This window comes from Pleurodeles waltl, chromosome 11 (genome assembly GCF_031143425.1).
Source record: "Pleurodeles waltl isolate 20211129_DDA chromosome 11, aPleWal1.hap1.20221129, whole genome shotgun sequence".
Classification (NCBI taxonomy): Eukaryota; Metazoa; Chordata; class Amphibia; order Caudata; family Salamandridae; genus Pleurodeles; species Pleurodeles waltl.
Genome location: NC_090450.1, coordinates 98,271,569 through 98,296,022, shown reverse-complemented (window position 1 = coordinate 98,296,022; position 24,454 = coordinate 98,271,569). Strand labels below are relative to the sequence as shown.

The 24,454-nt window shown below is 45.8% G+C and overlaps 1 protein-coding gene across 2 annotated transcripts in view; it reads right to left on the bottom strand.

Annotated features, from left to right (window-relative positions):
• The window catches only part of LOC138265473 (transient receptor potential cation channel subfamily V member 6-like), a 298,739-nt gene that overhangs the window by 232,930 nt on the left and 41,355 nt on the right, over nucleotides 1–24,454 (bottom strand). Inside the window, exon 3 of one of the 2 annotated variants that reach the window (XM_069213213.1) lies at nucleotides 23,616–23,707. In XM_069213213.1, coding sequence (XP_069069314.1) covers nucleotides 23,616–23,707 — 92 coding nt within the window. Of the gene's footprint in view, nucleotides 1–1,787; nucleotides 1,946–23,615; nucleotides 23,708–24,454 lie in introns of those variants that run through there. The other variant, XM_069213215.1, reaches the window with a different exon arrangement.

Here is a 24,454-nt window from a genome sequence, read left to right as displayed (position 1 = left end):
TCGCTTGCTCCCCAGTATTTAGCAACATCCCTTTTCGCAACTATCAGGCCCAGATTACGGAACAGGAGTGCAGCCCTTGGGACATCTATTTCTATAGAGGTTCCCAGAAGAACATATTTTGGGTCAAGTGAAACCTCCACCGCCAGAATGCCTTGGAGTTCTTGAAATATCTCCAACCAAGAGGTATAGATGACGGGGCAGCCCCAAAGCATGTGGAAGAAATCACCACAGTCTCCATACATCTCAAACACGCCCTTCCCATCCCATGCAATCAGGCACAATCATAGTACACCCAATGGAATATTTTAAATTGTACTAGTTGAAGTTGTGGCTGCATTGCCACTTCCCGGGGATGCATTAAAGCTGCCACATAATCATTGTCATCAATCTCCCCCAAGCCCACTACTCATCTTTCTCACAATGTGCTCAGTTCCCAGTGTGTCGGGAATATTATTGTTGATGCTTTTATGGCCTTAGTGCCAAGCTCCTCCATTCCCTCCAGTGTATTCTGGCAACTGAACCTCATCTAACCCCTCAGCCATTGAGGCATGCCAAAGTTGCACAAATTTAAAGTATTGTTGTTAAGATGAGATACCCGACTCAAAGAGGGGAAGGACATGAGGCTCCAACCCTCCAGTACATCACTGCCTTTGGAGATGCCAGTCAATACCCGGGGTTCAAAATGGCGCAGTTTCTCCAGTTCCCTCAGCATTCACCCCTCCTACAGTGGTGTTTTCCGGGTAACCTTTGAGGCCCACCCAATCATCTTAGTGCCTCTTCGCCACACTCCCAACAGCACCTGGGTAGCCAACAATAACCTATTTGACCCGACACCGCCATATACATAATATACAGGGGAGCACGTCAGGAGCAGTGCCCTCCAGCAAACAGGTCGGGTGATCCGGTGGCACAAGCAGCCAATCATTGATTGGTATCAAATGTGCAGACCACCAGAAGGCCCGGACATCTGGAAGAAATATATGCTCCCATTGTAGGAATTCTGCTGCAGCATTCACAGGGTAACCCTGGGATGTCTACCACCCCATATGAAGAGCCTCATCTTTTCCAGGAATGTATAGTATGTGTATGAGAGGCTTTAGAGCAGTTTCAGCAGTGTGTTCATCCTAAAGATGGTCGCTCTCCCCAAGATAGTCAGAGGTAGCCCACGCCATCTTTCTTCCAGCAGCCATCTTACTTCTTTTGTTGCTGCTGCACACAAGATAATTACTAACCTTCCCTTACTTCCTTAATGGGCTTCTTCGTTTTTGTCATTTTGATGATTTATATTCAAACTTGATGTTGTTCTTGCTGTTTTTATTGTTACTGTTCAATAACCTCTTTTTATTTCCAATCATATTAATTTACTAGTTTAGTTTGTTGCTTATATTTAAACACTTCAGGAAAGAGGTTTGTAGTAATCTATATTTTCTTACAATCACTGTACCCGCTTTACTATTTCGTTCGTGTTCGGAACTTAGCGATATTTGTTTGTTTTTGCTATCTCAATCAACACATTGGCAAGCCAGTGCTTCCACTTTCCGGGACGTCGCTTTGGCTGTCTGCCGCTTATTCATTATTGTTAACCACATCATGGGAATAGCGTTGGCTTTATGCCACGCGCCCCCTTTCTCAGCGGGAACCCTTTTTAAATGAATGTGCGTCGGTGATATGCTGCACGCTTTTATTTCTTTGCAGAGCTTGACAGAGGGTCACATGGGTCTCAATTCCATGTGCCCTTCTTATACATGAAGGACGTGATGGCTTCCTGCTGCACACCTAACATTTACCGTTGAAGTCTCTGCTTCACAATCCTCAGCTCTAAGGGGCTTCTCATCGGACATCGCAGTGCCGCTCCTCAGTCGTCCTCCAGGGGAAAGTACTTATTTCTCTTCCCTTTTTACGAAAGTACCTGTAGTGTTCTGTGACGGTCTAGTTGTCGGAAGGCGGATCACAGAAGACTAACCTGGAAGTACGGGAGAGGTTCCGGGGGAAGCGACAGAGTATTTAAATAAAGCGGAGCGCAGGAGTTTTCAGTTTTACCCGCGGCTCCAGAGTGCATATTGTATCCGTGTGGTCAATTACGGCGTGCGGCGTGGGGCAAGAGAGATGCCGAGCATTACACTGGCGACGAAGGTGGTCTCTACAACACGCCGATAACACCGCCGGTGTTTGGGGCCCCCTAGGGTGTGAATGTGAGCCAGCTAGAGGGCCAGGAAGATGCAGACAGCATGGTGAGCTCCACCACAGCGTGACGCAACACCACCACACCCAGAAGGGAGAGATAAAGCAAACGTCGGACTCCTGCACGCCTTGAAGTCACATTGCGCCAACAGGACATGCAAACAGGTCATGACAAACCACAACGCGAGCGCAGAAAGGGTGCACTGCGACACAACAGACTGGGAGAAGTGAGCCAGAGCCAACGGGCACGAATAACACTATCAGTGTGCAGATGAACCAGTGCCAGCCATCCATCAACTACCACAGCGCACCATGACAGGCGCGCTACCACCATTCAGCGAGCTTGCAGATCCCGCCACAGCGTCACCGAGATGGAAAATATGGTTAGGGCACCTGGAGAACTACTTTGTGGCCATCCGCGAGAAGGATGGGGAAGTCAAGAGGTCATTGCTCCTCCATTTTGTGGGTGATGAAATATACAAACTGTTCAGACACCTACCAAACACAGGTGCCAATGCTGACTACGACGCAGCGGTGAGAGCTTTAAATGCACTTTTTGATCCGCAACTGAACCCGGATTTTGAAAGGTTCAAACTACGACAGGCAAGACAGAGAGAAGGGGAGAGCCCATTGATCAATTCTATGCCCGTCTCTGGGAACTGGCAAGTACGTGCACCGACGATGACCAACAGAAAGAGGTACAAGAACAAATTATACAGGGATGCAGAAATAAGACACTAAGAGGACTAATATTGAGACAACCAAACATCACTCTCGACAAAATATTAATCATGGCGTGATCCCATGATCTATCGGCGGCTAGGGCAGCTGAAATGGACATGGCGATGTCTTACATGCCAGAGAAGACCCCGGCGGTCAAAGTAGAACGTGCTGAAGTGATCCAATTGTCACAAACGAGGAGGAACCCTAGATCGTATGCCCCCGCCAAACCAGGAGGGAGGTGTGAATACTGTGGGAGAGATGAACACAGCCCAAGAGACTGTCCGGCACAAGGGAGGACATGCTCCAACTGTGGAAAACTGAATCCCTTTGCAGCCGTATGTAAAGGAGGAGTGAGAGGAAGAGTAGCAAGAGGGAGGCACCCACCCACCAGAGCGGTAAAGCAGCTATCCTTAGATGACCATGTGACACGGGGGCAATTGACGCATCGTCGCGTCATACCATGGAGGACTCCTCCCCAGGAGAAGATGAAGAGGAAGAAGTGTTCTTAATATCGTTCACCAATGACCTAAAGAGGCACCGGCGGCCTCAGCCCACCTGCATGATTGAAATAGCAGGGTCACCTGTCAAGGCCCTCATAGACACTGGAGCCTCAGTAAATGTGATGGGAGTACAACAATATCGCCGCCTCCAGCCTAGCCCCACGTCGACCCCCTCAAACACCAAAATATTCACCTACAGAAGTCGCACGCCCTTACCGCTAAAGGGACGCATGACAGTGACGTTGCAGGCGGAGGGGAAAACGATAAACACCACGTTCCATGTGGTCAACAGGGAGGCAGACACGCTACTTGGCAGTCAAGCGGCTGGGGAGCTAGGGCTGGTGATGTTTGCAAAAAGTATAAGATCTTGCCAAGTCGATGAGCTGCGAGGAGAATTCACGGAACTGTTCACAGGCCTTGGCTGCCTCAAAACTCCCCCGATCAAGGTACACATCGACAAGGCTGTGAAGCCGGTTGCATTTTCGACACGGGCGAATACTGTTTCACCTAAGGCCACTAGTAGAGCAGGAACTGGCCAGCCTCGAAGAGCAGGGAGTCATTGAGAGAGTATCGGGCCACACTCCCTGGGTATCACCCATGGTCATTGCAGAGAAGCCGAAGCAACCAGGAAAAATTCGACTCTACATTGACATGAGGTTGCCCAACCAGGCCATAAAGTAAGAAAGGCACATCACACCAACCATAGACGACATCATAGCTGATCTAAACGGATCCAAGTGGTTTTCCAAATTAGACTTAAACGTGGGATACCACCAACTTAGACTGGCGGAGGAAAGCAGGTATATCACCACTTTTTTGACACATCTTGGCCTAAGAAGATACAAGCACCTCAGTTTCGGCGTGTCATCAGTGGCGGAGGTATTCGAGGACGCCATTCGACAGACACTGTCAGGCCTACAAAGCGTGATGAACGTCAGTGATGACATATTAATCTACTCCGCGACGGCCGAAGATCACCATAGGCAAGTGAGAGACACCCTCAAAAGGTTGTCGGAACAGGGCCTCAACCTCCATAGAGACAAGTGTGTCTTTTTTCAGACAGAAATCAAATTATTCGGATATGTTTTCAACTAGGAAGGCATCCAAGTAGATCCCCGAAAGTCGAGTGCCATCAGAAAAGCCCCTGCTCCGAAAACTGTGAATGAAGTGAGGAGTTTCTTGGGGATGACAACATATCGTGGCAGATTCATCCCAAGACTAGCCACGCTGTCCGTGCGCTCCGAGCCCTCACGAAAGTGAATGCCCCATGGGAATGGGGAAGCCGAGAAGAAGAAGCATTCCAAGAACTCAAGAAAGCTCTCCCGTGTGACACTACGATGGCATACTTCGACCCGATGAGAAAGACCGAACTGACAGCTGATGCAAGCCCGGTAGGCCTCAGCGCAGTGCTGGCTCAAGAAAGTGAGCCAGGTCGGTGGGCTCCCTTAGCATATGCTAGTAAGGCCTTAACACCTACCGAGCAATGCTACTCCCAGACCGAGAGGGAGTCCCTGGCGATCATGTGGGCGTGCAGGCATTTCCACCTCTAGCTCCAAAGAAGACCCTTCTGGGTGGTCACGGGCCATCAACCACTTGTTCCCTTGTTCAAGGGGAGCGCACCACATCCGCCTCCATGGATCGAAAGATGGGCAATTCAGCTCCAACACTATGGCATGGAGGTAGTGTACCAGCCAGGGGCCAAGAACCCAGCAGACTTCCTATCTCGACACACTCCAGACCAGACCCAAGTTCCCAGTCAAGATGAGGCCGACACTGAGGGGCATGAGCACGCGCTCGCCCAAGGGAGCTGTCCCAAAACAATCGTCACAAAGGAGATCTCCAAAGCGATCCTTGAAGACGTGGTGCTGCTGAAGGTGAAGCTAGCGCTGGAAGGTGGGTCATGGCACAATTTCCTGTGGAAAACGGGCAACTGGACCACAGAGGAATGGGAGCGTTTGAAGAAACTATGGAGAGTCCGGAATGAGCTAAGCTCTACGGCAGATGGTCTTCTTCTCCGGGGGCACAGGCTAATAATACCACAGCAGCTACAAGATCATGTGATCCTGCTGGCACATGGAGGGCATCAAGGAATGATGAAAATGAAAGCGCGGATGAGAGCAAAGGTGTGATTCCCTGGACTTGAAGAGGGAGTGGACCAGTGCGTGCGGCAATGCCCAGCGTGTCAGTTAACAGCTAGTCCGGAAGCGCCAGCTCCGATCCTAACAGATAAAGCAAGTACGAAACCCTGGGCGCAAGTCATCCTGGACTTTGGGAGTTTTCCGGACGGCCGGACCACCCTGGCGCTCATAGATGGATACTCCAAATATCCAATCGTCGAGGTCATTGCGTCCACTGCATTCACGCAGGTGGGTCCAGCTCTTGAAAGGATCTTTGCAATGTTTGGTCTCCCGGAGGAAATCAAAACGGACAACGGACCGCCTTTTCGAGGTAGTGAGTTTCAGGACATGATGGGGCGTTTGGGCATCAGACACAGGAGGATCACGCCGCTATGGCCCCAAGCCAGCGGAGAGAATGAGCGTTTTATGCGCACGCTTAACAAGACTCTTAGAATTGCTGTATTAGAAACCACAGATCTGGAACTCAGCCTTCACCGGTTCTTACGAGAATACCTAGGAACCCCACACTGCACAACTGGCCAGACTCCGTGGTCGCTGATTCTTGCTGGAACGAGACAAGACACCATACCCACTGCCCCCTGGTGGGAACCCACCCCCCACCCCCTATCGCCCAAAGCAGACACAAAATAAGAGGAGAGAAGTCAATGATAAGGCGAGCAGGATGAGGCTGGCCAGGATAAGAGACATTCGCATCAGTGATCAGGTGATCGTCAAGGATCGGAGACCCGGATGGAAATTCCGAACACCCTATGAACCCGGAGTGTGGACAGTGACTGGGCTGTCCGGGACCATGGTGACCGCCGAGAAAGGGAGTGAGTGGGTGACACGAAACATGTCATGGTTCAAGAAAGCAACGTTTGCGAGGCATTCAGGAAATCAGGAAGCAGAGGATCAATCCTTTGATTGGCCGACCACCGAAGACCCTGAGCAAGAGCTTGAGGGTGAACTACCATCTGTGGCTGGACCAGGCTGTCTGAGACAACCGGTGAGTACCACCCCAGTGACTCAGTGCAGGGAGCCCAGGTTTAAGATGGGGAGATACAATTTAAGACCCAATCCGCCAACCAGCCAAAAACTAAAAGACTTTGGGGGTCATTACAACCCTGGCAGAAGACGGAGAACCGGCGGTAAGACCGCCATGGTCATCCGCCGGTTCTCCGTTCCGCCCGCCGGCCTGGAGACCTGGGTCTCCTGCCCGGCTGCCGTCACTATACCGCTGGCGGTATTTGGACCCGGCTTACCGCCGTGGATTTCCAGAGGTTTGAACCGCCATGAAATCCATGGCGGTAAGCACTATCAGTGCCAGGGAATTCCTTCCCTGGCACTGATAGGGGTCTCCCCCACCCCCCGCCCCCACCCAGACTCCATCCCCTACCCCCCCCACCCCTGCCACCCTCCAAAGGTGGCAGGGCCCCCCTCCCCACCGAACCCCAACATCACTTCACCCATACCCACACGACACACACGCAGGCACCACCTACATACTTACACCCACACACGCCAACATACATGCCTACATCCACACACACAGTCATACACGCACACCCACATTCAAACATACATGCACACATCCATACAGACATACCCACAGACATACACGCACTCATTCCCATACACACAACACCCCGCAGGCATACACGCACTCACACACCCCCCTCTACATACACACACACACACCCCCATGCACCCACACAACACCCCCAACCCCCCTCCCCTCACAGACGATCGACTTACCTGGTCCGACGATCCTCCGGGAGGGGACGGGAGCCATGGGGGCAGCTCCGCCGACACCACACCGCCAACAGAACACCGCCACGGCGAATCACAGGACGTGATTCGCTGGGCGGTGTTCTGTTGGAGTGGCGGTGGAGGTGGAGCAACCTCCACTTCCCCGCTCCCGCCAGTATGGCTGTTGGCGGCTCTCCATCCGTAAAAGGACGGAGAGCTGCCAACGGTCATAATAGGCCGAGTGGCAAACCGCCACCAATGGCGGTCTTCCGCATGGCGGTCCCTCGGCGGTCTTTAAAAAAGACCGCCGAGGTCAAATGACCCCCTTTGTGTGCTTGTTAACTGATTGATCCAGTTGGGGAGGGATGTAGTGTTCCGTGACGGTCTAGTTGTCGGAAGACCGATCACAGAAGACTAACCCGGAAGTACGGGAGAGGCTCTGGGGGAAGCGATGGAGTATTTAAATAAAGCGGAGCACAGGAGTTTTCAGTTTTACCGGTGGCTCCAGTGTGAGTGCATATTGTGTCCGTGTGGTCAATTACGGCGCAGGCACGGGGCAAGAGAGACTCCGAGCATTACAGTACCTTATGATAAACTTATCCCTCTAGTTCACCTATTGAGGAAGGTTACTTGTTTCCATTATACCAGTTACTTACTGACTTTCCAATTGTCAGGTTATGATCATTATTATTATTGTTTAATTTTTGTGAGAATTGCTGAGAGCAAGTTGCAACAGATTTTAGAAGATAAACTTGAAGGGATGGTTAACAAGGACTGGGGCCGTCTAATGGATTCTCTGAAAGAGGCTATCAGTAAAAAATGTGACGCTCTAAATAAAAAAAGTTAGTATTTTGAATCCTGATGATTAGCCAGGTGGCTTGCATCGGAAAGAAGTTTGGGCACAGAAGATAATGTTAAATATAAAAGAGCGAAATTGGCAGGAATAGACTTGACATATGATGGTGGTCACATTGATCTTAGTGCTTCTGACACTGTGGATGGGCATCACTGAGACCCAAACGTTCCCATACCTATTGATACTGATGATGATTCTGAACCTGAAATTAATCTGTTATTCATCTGACTTTGAATCTGAATCAGATGGTTTGGAGGTCAAAAAATGGGAATGTCAGAGGAGGTATCTAAGGCCTAAGATCACTATGCCTATTGGTTATGTAGGGAGATTCCTAAAGAGGTGAAACCCTGCATGAGGTCCGAATGCTCTCATCCTTCTCTCCCTGATAAAATTACAATGGCCCCTGATTTGGACTCAAAAGTGGTGGCCTTTATCACCAAGAGTGGCAACGACCCTATAAAGGGCCTAGATAGAGGCCTAAAATCCTGCCAGAATCGGTTTTAGACATCATTGGTCCCCAAGCAAATATTTTTTAGATGGGTGAGGATGCCAATTTAAGTGACACCCCAGTGGATGCTAATAATTACGCCAGTGGTCACAAAGAACCATCTGCCTATTGGGCAATGCCAAAACTGCCTTGTCTAATGAGAGGAGGAAAAGCATCCTACTTAAAATAGACCTAAAGCTGATTGAATTGGATAATAAGGAAGTTGGCCCTTCCTCTCAGGGACACCTCTTTGGGGATGACTCTATTAAAGAGATGGCAAAGTATGTTCGTGTATTCAGGTCTACGTAGAAGTCTCAAAAAGATATTAAAAAAGCTTTTCAAGACAGAGGTTTTGTCAGGACTGGGAGAATACAGGGTTAGTTCCCTGGCCACGGGCAGTCTGTCTCCAGACCCTATTTGGCATGTGCAAGATTCAATCAATCTTCTTCTGGATCTTTCCAGGGCTACTATCCTCAATGACACATTTTTGCAATGGATCCCTCATATAGGATAGAGGACAAAGAGGATTCTCTTCAGGTAGAGTCTCACAAGACCTCTCTTAGATACCCCTACAAGGGTGGGAGGCAGAGTAGCCCAATTTTGTGGCAAGTGGAGGATAGTAACACAGGATCCATGGTTTTTAGAAGCTGTCAAGAGATACAAACTGGAGTTTATAGATACCCTGATTCAGTCGAACATCCCATGAGAAATCACCTTTTCAGCCAAAGATTCAAAGTTGGTAAGTCAGGAGGTACAAGAACTATTCGCCAAAGGGGCAATCTGGGAATCCACAGATGGGGATCTAGGCTTCTCCAGAAATATCTTCTTGGTTGAGAAGAAAGACAAGGGTAAGCGCCCAGTAATAAACCTAAATGACTGGTTAGTATACCACCACTTCAAAAGCGAGGGGATTTACCTATTGAAAGATATCTGAAGAAAGGGGGATTGGTTAATGAAACTGGACCTAAAAGACACTTATCTAACTATTCCCATTTGGCCCCCACACCAGAGGTACCTACGCTTCAGGTGGATGGAAAACCTTTGGCAAATCAGCAGTCTCCCCTTCCGCTTTTCTTCAGCACTTTGGTGCTTTACAAAGGTCCTCTGCCCAGTTGCTACTTGGCTTCAAGCAAGGGGAGAGAGGTTGATAATTTATCTAGACGACATCCTAATTATGGCCCAAGACATAAATGCCATCATAATTCATATATAATTGACTGTAGACTTCCCGGAATACCTGGGTTTTGTCATAAACAAAATGTAATTCTCCTGAGAAACTCAGTTTCTAGGCTTTGTGGTAGATAAGATATAAACAGAGTTGAGGTTACCTTGAGAAAAACTAAAGAAGTTAAGGGAGGAGTTGAAAAAGGTGTTAGAGGTCGGAGTGATCCCTTTGAGAGCTTTGGCAAGGATTCTAGGTCTGTTCTCTTCCACACTTCAGGCTATATTTCCAGGTTCCTTATATTATCGGGCTTTCCAGAGGTTGAAAACCAGATCCTCAAGAACACATTGCTCATATTCTCAGATTGTATCATTAGATCAGGACTCGACAGAGGAGTTGGAATGGAGGCTCAAGAATGTTGAGTATGGAATGACAGAGCAATATTCGGGCTGGAACCCGAATGAGTAATACGAGTGGATGCGAGTTTACAAGGCTGGGGAGAGAAGTGTGGGAATTCTCCCGCAGGTGGACGGTGGATTCCCTAGGAGAGGAGTTTTCATATCAATTGCTTAGAATTGTTGGCAGGTTTGTTCGCAATTCATTGTTTTACTTGCGGAATGACAAAATGTTGTGTTATGCTCCATATGGGCTATGTGTCTGCCATGAGATATGTCAACAAGTTCGGTGGCCCTCACCTGAAGACTGTAGCAAACCCATTGAAAGAGTTTTGGGGATTTTGTCTGACCAAGGAGATCTCAGTGGTGGCAGAGGATATTCCTGGTCTAAATAATGGTGTGGCAGTTGGTTTTCACACAAATTCAAGGACTCCAGCAATTGGTGATTGAACAGGGAGATATTCCTGAACCTTTCAGGAAACCAGGATTTAAAACACTCTGTTCAATAGGCCTAACTGGGTCCCTGTAGCCGGCCTGCACTCCATCACAGTTGGCCCAAACTTGTGACTTTGTCTCGGTCTGGCATGACCAGATCTCCATAGTTGGCACTTTTACGCTTTTTGGTGCTATTTTCATGAAAATCTCAAACCCATAAATTTGAATATCTCCATTTCCACTAATTGGATTTTTGCCATTTTGGTCTTATATTATTTATTAAAAATACTAGGGGCCATATTTATACTTTTTGATGCAAAACTGCGCTAACGCAGTTTTGCGCCAAAAAAATTAGCGCCTGATAACGCCATTCTGAAGCGCCATGCGGGCGCGTATTTATTCAATGACGTTAGCCGGTGTTAGCCACCGGCGCTGTCTGGTGTGCGTTAAAAAAAACGGCGTACACCAGGCAGCGCCAGCGTAGGGGGAAAATGGCGTATGGGCGTCCACAAATGGTGCAAGTCAGGCTGAGGCAAAAAAATCGCCACAACCCGATTTGCGCCATTTTTTTACGACGTCCATCCCCCATTGAAATGACTCCTGTCTTAGCAAAGACAGGAGTCATGCCCCCTTGCCCAATGGCCATGCCCAGGGGACTTCTGTCCCCTGGGCATGGTCATTGGGCATAGTGGCATGTAGGGGGGCACAAATCAGGCCCCCCTATGCCACAAAAAAAATAAAAAAAAATACTTACCTGGACTTACCTTAATGTCCCTGGGGTGGGTCCCTCCATCCTTGGGTGTCCTCCTGGGGTGGGCAAGGGTGGCAGGGGGTGTCCCTGGGGGCATTCTGAGCCCACAGGTCCCTTAACGCCTGCCCTGACCCAGACGCTAAAATCCGGCGCTAATGTGGGTTTTTTAGACCCGCCCACTCCCGGGCATCATTTTTGCCCGGGAGTATAAATGCGACGCATATGCATCGGAGTCATTTTTTAAGACGGGAACGCCTACCTTGCATATCATTAACGCAAGGAAGGTGTTCACGCAAAAAAATGACGCTAACTCCATGAACTTTGGCGCTAGACGCGTCTAACGCCAAAGTATAAATATGGAGTTAGTTTTGCGTCTAATTTGCGTTGAAAAAAACGACGCAAATTCGGCGCAAACGGAGTATAAATATGCCCCCAGATGTTTCTAACTCTATTGTGGGCTCTTTTTGTGGTGTGTTTTCACTGTGGTAATATTTGAAGTGTTGCACAAATACTTTATGCATTGCCTCTGAGCCTGACTGCTCTGAGCCAAGATACCTGAAGGTTGAGCACAGATTTATTGAAGGTTTGCTTGTGACTTCACCCCGAGAAGAGATGTGGTTGGTGCTTGAGAAGGATTCCAACCCCCACATCCAGTCACCCAATTTCTTCCAACCATTTTGTAGCACAATTTCCTTAGAAAATTGGTTTGGTCAAATGTCATAGATTAGTCTGTTTATGCAAATTTACTTTGACATTATTTTCCATTCTGCCCTTTCTAAGCACGTTTTCTAGAACCAGTCATATAATATGACTACAGGGGACAATATAGGAAGAGGAAGTTACAAAGACCTCATAACCTCAGATGTGAGATGACAGAGTTATCACACAGGCTACAGAGACCATACAGGTTCAGATATCAGACATGTCCATTGGGATTTATCCACCTCACAGCTTTTAGCATTGAACAGCAATTATGTATCATTATAAAAATAATCAAAAAATATACATCTGCAGAGCTCTCAAATTTCCCAGGCGCAATAGTTAACTCAGTCAGCGTTTTCTAGGTCAAGCCTAAAAGACAGTACAAGCTGTCTAGTAGCAAAATACATATTATGGACTTACTAAGAATATATCGGGGCTTTGATCCCACCCAAAACTTAACATTGACTGTCTTTACCTTCACTGTAATTTGCTTTATTCTTATTCAATGGAGTGCCTTGTTTATCTTGTGTCTGTCCTTCAATGTGGAGCATTTCCAAGTCCTTCCACTAGTCATGTTTAGGGAGCTAACTTTTTTGTTTGTCTTTAGCACTCCACAAGAGTACAGGTATTTTCCAGATTTCTTCTTAGCGTGCTTCTGTCCCCACCTCTGTGCCCCATGTAGCGCACTCTCTCTCTCTTGTCTGTGTGTGGCTCCACTGCCCTCCATGACACATTCCTCCTCGTGTTCCACCATTTCTTTTTCCCCAGCTACACTTTGCGGTCTCTCCCACCGTTTGCTTCCCTCCCATGTTCCACGTAGCTCTCTGTCTCTGCCTGTTGCTTTACTCCTACTCCCAACTGCACTACTCATCCCCTGTGTTGCTTCCACCCCTGAACCCCTGTTTTGCTTCCACCCCCTGAAGCCTTGGGTTATTTCTGACCCTTATGTTGCTCTCACAGGTTTAAAAAAACATATTTGCGCCTTTTTTTCCTCTTCATTTACCATTCACCTCTTATCGGTAAATGAAAAAAAAAGTGGTGTTGTGTAGGCATGAGCATGCATGGTGCATGTGCCTAGAAAATAATGTAAGTGGCCACATCATAGGCTTTCTCTATTCTTTTTTGAGGATGCTGTACAGTATTGATAAAAACATTTGCAAATCCAAAAGTTTCCAAATGCAAGACCTATTGGCTTTGTCAATGCTTAGCTTAGGATAATGCTATTTGTTGTCCATAATTTATAATGGAACAAAGAGTTGTAAAATACCAGAATGGAAGGGCTGCATGAACCCTCAGATGCATGGACTTTGACATTTGAAAGTGCAGAATAAATAGACATGATGAAATGCTTCCACGTGAAATGGCTACCAGAGTAATATATTCCCTCTGGTGTGAAAGAAATGTTGTCATAACACTAGAAATAGGTTTAAAAAACGTAGCATAAATTATCACTCAAATGACATCTTAAATGTATTTTGGAAAATTCATTTCTGTTGACACCAAATATAAGCTGGTCATTTCTGGCAAATTCTCTCTCCACAAACTAAAGATTCTCATTGTCTGTAATTTATACTTCTTATGAAGAAGTGGGCGTTGTTATTTCTGGTACATTTTATTGGGCAACTGTACACTTCTTCTATTTGGACACTATTTAACCATGATTTTATCCTATCTTTTCTTTACAATTTTAGTTGTAAATGAAACCATGATATTCAATTCCTGGTGAATTGGCCGAGCTAAAGTCCATGATTTCTTTTTAATCACACAGTTTAACAAGCAACTTGTAGGATTTGAAGATGTAGCATGTGAAAATTAAGAATGGAGACTTTGTGGCCCATCAGTAATTCTGTAATGCTCGTGGGGTGGATCCAGTCGCAGACTCTGCTGCAGGCACACTTGAACTTTTGAGGTACTAGCTCTCCCCAAATGGCATATTATGCCAGAAAGACAAGTCTAACTCTAACAACAGCAGTATCCTCGTCCAGTATTGGTCCTGAAAGCCTACACACTGCATACATTTTTCATCAAATACATACAACATCATAAACCTCAAAAATTGATTTACACAATTGTGCAAGAAAGTAAAATTATTGCTCGAGATTTGGTAATGGGTTTTAACACCTTTTTTGACCATGGGATACTTAACAAGTCTTGAATTTAGGAACCTGTACTTGTAATGAACATTTAGGGCCATATTTATACTTTTTGACGCAAAACTGCGCTATCGCAGTTTTGCGCCAAAAAGATTAGCGCCGGCTAACGCCATTCTGAAGCGCCATGCGGGCGCCGTATTTATTGAATGGCGTTAGCCGGTGCTAGCAGACCGGCGCTGCCTGGTGTGCGTGGAAAAAAACCACGTACACCAGGCAGCGCCGGCGTTGGGGAAAATGGCGTTAGGGCGTCTTAAAATGGGGCAAGTCAGGTAGAGGCAAAAAAATCGCCTCCACCCGATTTGCGCCATTTTAACGACGCCCAGACGCCATTTACATGACTCCTGTCTTAGTAAAGACAGGAGTCATGCCCCCTTGCCCAATGGCCATGCCCAGGGGACTTCTGTCCCCTGGGCATGGTCATTGGGCATTGTGGCATGTAGGGGGGCACAAATCAGGCCCCCCGATGCCACAAAAAAATTAAAATAAAAAAATAAATTATACTTACCTGAATGTCCCTGGGATGGGTCCCTCCATCATTGGGTGTCCTCCTGGGGTGGGCAAGGGTGGCAGGGGGGGTTCCTGGGGGCATGGGAGGGCTTCTGTGGGCTCATTTTGAGCCCACAGGTCCCTTAACGCCTGCCCTGACCCAGGCGTTAAAAAGAGGCGCAAATGCGGGGTTTTTTGCCCCGCCCACTCCCGGGTGTGATTTTTGCCTGGGAGTATAAATACGACGCATTTGCGTCGCAGTAATTTTTTTAGACGGGAACGCCTACCTTGCATCTCATAAACGCAAGGAAGGCGTTCACGCCAAAAAATGACGCTCATTCCTCATACTTTGCCGCTAAACGCGTCTACCGCCAAAGTATAAATATGGAGTTAGTTTTGCGTCGAATTTGCGTCTAAAAAAACGACGCAAATTCGGCGCAAACGGAGTATAAATATGCCCCTTAGGGCCATATTTATACTTTTTGACGCAAAACTGCGCTATCGCAGTTTTGCGCCAAAAAAATTAGCGCCGGCTAACGCCATTCTGAAGCACCATGCGGGCGCCGTATTTATTGAATGGCGTTAGCCGGCGCTAGCAGACCGGCGCTGCCTGGTGTGCGTGGAAAAAAACCACGTACACCAGGCAGCGCCGGCGTTGGGGAAAATGGCGTTAGGGCGTCTTAAAATGGGGCAAGTCAGGTAGAGGCAAAAAAATTGCCTCCACCCGATTTGCGCCATTTTTAACGACGCCCAGGCGCCATTTACATGACTCCTGTCTTAGTAAAGACAGGAGTCATGCCCCCTTGCCCAATGGCCATGCCCAGGGGACTTCTGTCCCCTGGGCATGGTCATTGGGCATTGTGGCATGTAGGGGGGCACAAATCAGGCCCCCCTATGCCACAAAAAAATAAAAAAAATAAAAAAAATTATACTTACCTGAACTTACCTGAATGTCCCTGGGATGGGTCCCTCCATCATTGGGTGTCCTCCTGGGGTGGGCAAGGGTGGCAGGGGGGGTCCCTGGGGGCATGGGAGGGCAGCTGTGGGCTCATTTTGAGCCCACAGGTCCCTTAACGCCTGCCCTGACCCAGGCGTTAAAAAGAGGCGCAAATGCGGGGTTTTTTGCCCCGCCCACTCCCAGGCGTGATTTTTGCCCGGAAGTATAAATACGACGCATTTGCGTCGCAGTCATTTTTTTAGACGGGAACGCCTACCTTGCATCTCATTAACGCAAGGAAGGCGTTCACGCAAAAAAATTACGCTCATTCCTCATACTTTGGCGCTAGACGCGTCTAACGCCAAAGTATAAATATGGAGTTAGTTTTGCGTCAAATTTGCGTCTAAAAAAACGACGCAAATTCGGCGCAAACGGAGTATAAATATGCCCCTTAATGTATGTGTCAAGCAAAGTGGCTAAGACTGGTCGAAGGGCCACACATTATATGGGCATTTTGACAGCTATGAATACATTGGTAGTCAGATACAATTATCTTGGTAGATTAAACATTCATTTAGTATCTATTACAGGACGTCCCTCATCAAACCCCGCTCAAATGAGTCTGTCAAACTACTGCCTCCTTCTGTACTGCGTACATAAGATACAAACAAATATTTCTGTAGCTCAATTTAAATATACTCCATTGTAATTCAGGTCCCTGGTTGAGGATGTGAAGCAAACCAAATAAATAAATGCAGAAGCAAATGTCGGCCAATCAGAAGACAGCTACTTGGCAGATTTACACCTTTTATTTGTATTGCATTTTCTATATTCTTTGAACAGGCTAACAGGATGCAGCATTAAAGCTTGGTGCATCAAAAGCAGGACAGTGTCACTTATGCAAGTCCATTAAAGCACTCAAAATTAATGTCTTCATTTCTTGCCATATAACATAAAATTCTAATTGTTTGCTTATCCTTGGAGCTGAGAGTAATCTACTGGATGTGATGATGGTCTTGGCATGCATCAACTGGCATGGTTCAACCCAGTCTTTTTTCACGATTTTTTCTTGTAGTTTATTCTCTTGATTCAATTGCAGTTAGTCATCGTTTTGCTTGACTTCACTCAGTCTTGCCTCTAAAACTGATGGAGCATATCCACTGGCTTTTGGTGTCTTTTTCCTCTTTTTATGCATTATGGTAAGAGATACCTTATGACATGCCTAATGGTTAGATATGCTTAATTAAATGGCTGAGTCAAATCTGAGTTTTGATTGTGTAATCAAGTGCCCTTCCCATCTCTATAACCCCTTCAAAGCCATCGGTAGCCATGTTGTTTATGACCTCCTTACCTTTATGATTATCGAGAGCAGTGGCAATTCTTGAAATGGCCAGCAAGCTTTCTGGTAAAGTAGGGTGACTAACTTGCTCTTTTGGCTTGGATTACCTGTGTTTTTGTTGCATGCACATACAGTGAATATCCCTTGTTCTGGGCGTCACTTTCCCAGAAATACATTAGTGGATTTTGGGCAGAACTAATGACTGTTGCTGGTTGTGTTTGTTTCTTAATCTATGTGACCTACAAAACTGACTTGCTCGTCATACATGACTTTGAAAAGTGTAAATGTTATGCCTAAACACAGATGTTGGCACTCTCTATTCCGTACACACACTACACTTTACTATGATTTAGTGAGAGTAATGTGACTCCTAATAGTTTGAATGATTTAAATGAAAGTCTCTTTTGCAATATCCCAGTAAATTAGGCAGGTAATTACATCTATGGAGAAATATATTCCACCTAATAATTAATTAATTGTATTTGTTAAGATAGCGAGAAAGGTACATTTTATTGTGCTGCCACCGTTTCCAGGGAGATTCTCACCTTCCAGATAGGTCAACAGTGAGCAGTGGTTCAACAATCTTGGGAAGGGTCCATAGGCAACTGTCTTACTGGCAAAACATGTTTATCAAGCAGTGGAGCAGAACGGTGTCAATGGTTAGATAATTTTCAAGTGTAAATCCTGAGATTTACCCTTTGCAATTTGACCAGTAATGGGTCAACGCAGATAAGCAACTTAAAACACTGCTTTGTCACAGACATGAGGAGGGATTTTGGTGCTGCCCTACCTCGCCAGGGCCCATCATGCTCTATATCAATGGCTTCATTTTGCCTCACAGCCAACGAGGTCAAACAATGTGAATTGTGAAAGGGCTCTGGACTCTGTTCTTTTATTTGGAATATTTTCTTTAGAGCACTCTAAACTATAGATAGCCATAAGAAAAATAGGCCTGACAAAAAGCTACAGACATTTCACAATTTTAATTAAATCTGGATGTCCTCTCCAGCACCCCAAATAAAACCGCAGATGACCTGACCCTTTCCACCACTGAATCATTCATCAGTCCTCCTCATTCTATGGCATACACTTAGTGACTCAACACATTCCCAGCATAACTAGTAACCTAGTGCTGGAGGAGGAGGATTCCATAATAATTTTAAAGCCGTCGGTGCTTTGTGACACAACATTAAAATCACTTTTATGCAATGGTAATCTATCAGAGGTTTGTAACTTGTTTCAATTTTATCTCATTTGTCCTGCAGGTCAGAGATTAGCATTTTCGAGCCGCAATCGACCAGAGCCATCTCAATGAGTCCCCAACACAGGAGAAACATTAATCAAATAAGCAGCTATTGTTTGGCAGTCAGAGTCGAGGAATAAGGATCTGGGACTAGATTTATCAAAGTTTTGCATCGCCCTAGCCCCACTTAAGTAACGCAAAACCTAGATGAGATATACCAAGCAACACTAGGCCACCTTGCGTGGCCGTGCACGGCTTGGATGTGGAGGAGGTTTAACATGGGTGGAGTTTGGGTGTTCCCACGCACCCACTCATGTATTCTGAGGCATTCCCAGAATTTTCAACTCTGGTAGACCCGAGAATGCTTCAGAATTGTATGCCTTTCCCCCAGCGGTGCAACAAGGAGAAATATCTTTATTTCTCCTTGTTGGTTTCTCTTTGTTGCAAATTTGTTTTCTCGTTTGCAGAGGTATGTGCCCTGTCCAAGCAGGAAGCACAGTCCTAGTCAGGGTAAGTCAGATACACACCATAAATTAACATATGTTCACCCTGTCGTAGCTTGAGACAGAGCAGGCAGGCTTCATTTAAGAGACAATGTGTAAAGTTATTCGTGCCCCACAACTGGTTGGAAAAATAGAGCTTAATTTTATGAGTAACACAAGACCAAAACTACAAAATTCCAATAAGCAGAAATCAAGATATGAATTTTTGAACGTTAAATGTAGTCATAGTGGCTAAAAGCAGAAAGTGGCAGCCGGGGCTATCTGGTCATGCTAGACCGGGTGAAATCCCAAAGTTCAGGCTGACGGCAATGGAACTCGAGTTGGATACAGTCCCAGATAAGTCCTTCTGAACTTTTACCTTCTCAATAGTTGAGCCAATTTTCCCGTTCGCAGGGAAAAAGTTTGCCGGGAGCAAGGAGAGCGTTGTTGGCGATGGTCTGCGGGCGGGATTTGCGAACGGGCGTGCTGGAGCGGCAATACTTGCTGTGTGAGGAGACAAACTTGTGGCAGCTTGCGCTGAATCTTCAAGTGAGCGGTGTGGTTCTCGTGCGAACTGGCCTGTTCGCTGTAACAAAGAGCCCAAAAGCTTGATTTCAGGTGCCACAAAACCACTTTCAAAGGCCCAGGACCTCACAGGTGCCTCTTGGGGGTCAGAAGCTTGTTAAAGACAGGTCCAGGAGCTGTGGGGAGCCTGTTATGTCCCTGAGACTCAGATCAGAAGGCCAGCAGACTAACCCTTTGAGTCAGTCTGGGTCCCGGGTTCAAGATGGAGGGTTGTAGGTCCAGTTCTCCTTCCCCAGGAGAGAGGGCCTCAGGCAGCAGGCCAGCTTAGCAAAGCAGGAGTCCAGCAGAGTAGCAGCTCAGCAGAGTGTCAGTCCTTGAAGTCCTTGAAGCAGCACCGTAGTTCTTCTTCCTGACAGAGCAGTCACACCTCTGGAAGTGTACTGAGTTGGTGGTGTTTGAGGTTCAGCATTTATACTTTGGTGCCCTGGTTATGGAAGGTGAGAGAAACTTCTAAACAGTGGTTTTAAGTGCAGGGACCACCCTTCCTCACCTTCCATGGGTCCAAGCCAGCTGGAGTGACAATACAGAGTCATCAGGCCTATCGTGTGTGGACAGGGCACAACCCATTCAGGTGTAAGTGTGAGGCTGTGAGCAACTCCGCCCTCCCATCTGCACAGGTTTGCCCATCAGTCACAACTAAGCTTCCTTCGTGTGTGGATGTCTAGAGGGAATGCACAATCCCAACTGTCACCCCATTCCAGATGTATATTGGAGACAGGATGCAGATGCACAGGGCTTAAGAGTAGAAAAATGCCAACTTTCTAAATGTGGCATTTTCAAAATTGTAATAGTAAATTTGGCTTTACCATTAAAGAGGATTTATCATTACAATTGCATACGTACTAAACATGAACGGTCTACTCCTCCCCAATCAGGAATTACAGTTTATTAAATGTAATAAGGAATCTCCAATGTCATCCAATGAGAGGGGTTGGCCTCCCAGTAGTGAAAAACACATTTGAGGGTTTTTCTCTAGTAGGACATGTAAAACTTAAAAGTACGTGTCCTAACTGCCCTATGGGCTACCTAGAGCCTACCTTAGGGGTGACCTATATGTAATTAAAGGGTAGTTTAAGGATTGGCAAGGAGTTTTGAATGCCAAGTCAACATGGAAGTTTAAACTGCAGACACTGCTCGGCTGAGACATGTTTAAAGGGCTACTTCATTGAGAGGCACAATCAGTGCTGCAGGCCCACTAGTAGCACCTAATTTACAAGCCCTGGATACATGTAGTACCACTGTACTCAGGCATACAAATAAATTAAATGTGCCAATTAGATGTAAGCCACTTTTACCATGTTTAAAGGGGAGAACACAAGAAGTTTAGCACTGGTCCATTTAGATCACCCCTCAGGTAGGCCCCAGTTACCCCATAGGACAGGATACATTGTAATTAAAAGGTTGGGCACATACGTTTACATTTTGTATATCCTGGTAGTGAAAAAATGACTACATTCAGTGGTAATTATTGGAGGCCTACGAATCCCATAGGATAACATTGGGTTGCCTTATTACATTTAAGAAGTGGTAACTTTTGATTTAGAACTGGTAAGCATTTTATGTTTGGTGTCTGAGAAACTGTAATTAAAAATCCTGTTTAGTAATAAAGTTGGATTTTAAGTTGCAATTTTGAAGATGACACTTTTAGAAAGTTGACATTTTCCTGCCCTATTTGGTGCCTGCATCCTGTTCTTGGGTCACATGACTTGGTGTAGTTGGCAGTGGGACTTTGTTTATTCCTCCCAGACAGCCACACAATAATGGGATTAGAAGTTCTTAGATGAGCCATTAATTGGTAGGATGAAGGGTGGAGACCCACTTGCAACTGAATACTCTCTGGTCTGCCTTCACACAAAGAACTATCAGCCCTGCATTCTTGATGCAACCATCATTGCACCATGGTAGGCAAGGATGGACACTTTAAAGGCTTCAAAGGGAATTTCCTAGAACTATCTCCTCCTTTAAAGAAGCCACCAGATATAAAAATAGGACCCTCAGACCCAACTCTTCAGTACACTCCCCGACCTGTGGATGCTACAGCAGAAGGACTGTGGTGATGCTTTGCTGCCAGAAGGACTGCCATTCTGTTGACCTGCTACTCCACTCCTATGCTTGCTGAGAAGTACTGGAGCTGCACCCTTCATCCCAGGCTGAAGTGACTCCAAGGGTCAGCTGACTGACCTCCTGTTTTGAGCTACAGGGGCATATCAGCCTGGACCTGCAACTGGATCTGTCTGAGCCCTGCTGGTCGCTGGTGGAGTGAGTTCCTCACCCCCAAGAGGTGCCACTCATGTCCTGGACCCTTGATGTGGCATCAGTTGAGCTCCTCCCCAAAGAAGATGAGAAATCCAGATATTTTAGGCTCTTTGTGAATGTGAAGGGATCCATTCATGCCAAGATCTTGCCCACCAACACCAAGTTCCTGTGAACCCTACTGTTCGCATCCCAGTGACCACCAATGATGCTTAGAGGCATCAAATATAAAAAATATAACCTATTTTTATAAATTGATTTGTGATTTGTGTTATGCATTTTGTCTCACTTATTTACTGGATTGGTGTTTTTTAATGCTTTACACTCTTGTCTCCTAAGTTAGGCCTGCCTGCTCGGTTACAGCTACCAAAGGTTGAGCATGGGGCTAATTTACTGAGACCTTTACTGAACCTATATTTGGTTAGTGGCCTTATTGCCAGTGGTATGTTCATACTTACCACTACCAATAACCCACTTTCCAACATTTTGTTAGCATTCGCACTTCTCATCGACATCTCACAGTGACCACCAATGCGAAGCTCCAGCAACAATTGTCTACAATGCCTAACAGGATCTTTGCGCTACCTCAACCAGTAACTCAGTTTCCAATACTATGGCCCAGATTTATACTTGCTTTGCACTAAATTAGCGTAATTTTTTTTACGCTAATTGAGCGCAAACCTAACTCCAAATGTATACTTTGGCGCTGGACCCATCTAGTGCCAAAGATTTGGAGTTACAGTAATTTTTTGCTAGTGGGAAACTACCTTGCGTCAATGAGGTGCAAGGTAGGCGTTCCCGAACAAAAAATGACTCTAAGGCCCAGGTGTCTTATTCATCCTCCTGTCCCTTGGGAACCCTTTCCCCTTTGCGAATGGGTTAGCACCAATTTGAAATTGGTGTTAACTGCTATTGTTTTGTGACCGCATTCACGGTCACAAAACAATCATACATACCATTTAGATTCGGTATTAGGAAGGGACGCCCTGAACACGCCCGATTCCGTGAATTGGCCCGTTTGTGACTAGAAAGATGCTTTGTACATGTGGCTCTAAGAGCCTTGCAGTTGTAGTTGTGCAAATGCAGTTCCTCTGGTTTGACTAGGACATGTATTCAATAGACCAATAGATCACGATCTGGCTCAGTAACAAATATTAAGGTCTGGCTGAGTAACCGCGAGTAATGTATCTCCTCAGCAGGAACACATGTATGCTCTTGCAAAAGAAAATGATGTACATCTGCAAGGATAGTTTCATGGCGGGATGGACTGGCAGTTTCAGGACCTTAAGACTGCTGAGAGTTTTCTTGGTGTTTTCTTGGTTTCTCAGGTGACTTCTCTTCCTAATTATTAACACATAATTAGCAAAGTACACTACCCTTCAGCTTTGCTGGCGTAGACTGGGTCACTGGCTCATGGCTCTGGAGAGCTGGTCTTGTTGAACCACTGGGGGAGGCTAGAGCTAGATGTTTCCAGTGGTTCATGTATTTTCCCTCTGAATTATCAAACTAGTAGCATCTGCTCTATGACTGCAGCACTGATTATTATGAAAAGGCAAAAGAGGGCTCAGTGAGCTGAACACTCGCTGCTGACAAATGCAGTACACTGAAGGTCATGAGCTCGAATCCGAGCACAGAAGTAGCTTTCCTATTTTCAGCAGTGAATTGAATACCCAATATGTGTGATAGCAATATCTGCTATTTACGAGCTCTGAAATGGCTTACGTACTGCTGGAAGTGCAATATGAAAACGAGCTACCGTATGTTTTTTGACTGTTACAATTTTAACCAAGAAAAAGGGAACAAACTGCCTTAGAAAAATACTTTTTGCTTCTGCTTGGATATCTTAGGGAAGCATTCCTTCATATACTCCAGTCATTTATGTAAAATGTATTAGTGAAATACTTCATTTTCATCAATACATAGGCAGTGATAAATTATTTAAGAATACTTTTATTTTATTTAAGGGAATAATTGTTAAATGATTCTCTAATGCATGTGCTTTTTTACCAATATGCTTCTGGTATAAAATGTGTATTAAGCAAACATTTTGTAAAAGAAAAAGTGCTATTTTAAGCTTACCTTTTATAGAAGGATCAACATCTTCTCCAATTAATTTCTTCAAAAGCTCAATATTATTTTCTCTTGCTGCCTTAAATAAAAGACTTCCTGCTCTAGAAAAAACAGAAACACAATTATTTTCCATAGACATGTGAAGGAACAGTGAATAGAAAAACAACAAGGATAGCTTAAAGTGTACCTCTTCAGATTGTTGTCCTAATTAATTGAAAATTAAATTCCTATCTCCATCCAGGATTCTAGGGGCCGGATTAACACATATTTTTCTCTGAGTAGCTGCTATTTACCCTTCTGGTACTCCTGGCTTACTCCTGAAACCCCAGAGTAAGTAAGTCAGGAGTCCTACACAAGCAATTCACAGCAAAATGTTTGTGACTTGGGCCACAGGAATACATTAGAAGAAAGCCTGGCTTATTCCCTTTTAAATCCCATAGTAGGACCTTTATAGCTGAGCAGTATAGGAGTAAGTCACACCAAAATTTTGAATGTTCAAGAGTGAATATGAATCAAGGTATCAGAATATATCAGTAAAGTGTAAGAAGCTATATAAAACATAAAGTATATTGCATACAATCCAACATAAGCAGGAAACACTAGAGCACTTAGACCGATTACTTCACTTTCCAACCCTTTTAAAAAACCTAAAATAAAACTACTTAAATTAACGGTTGCACTAATTTGTTTTGCACATTTGTCTTCTACTTTTTCTCTGCTACCCCGTACCCTCTTGTTCCACGTAGCAGAGGTCCTTAACCTTTTGGGTTCTGTAAACCCCCACTGTATCGTTGCTGAAATCCGGGGACCCCCATTGAGCCATTATTAGAAGCTGGATACTCCCTAAC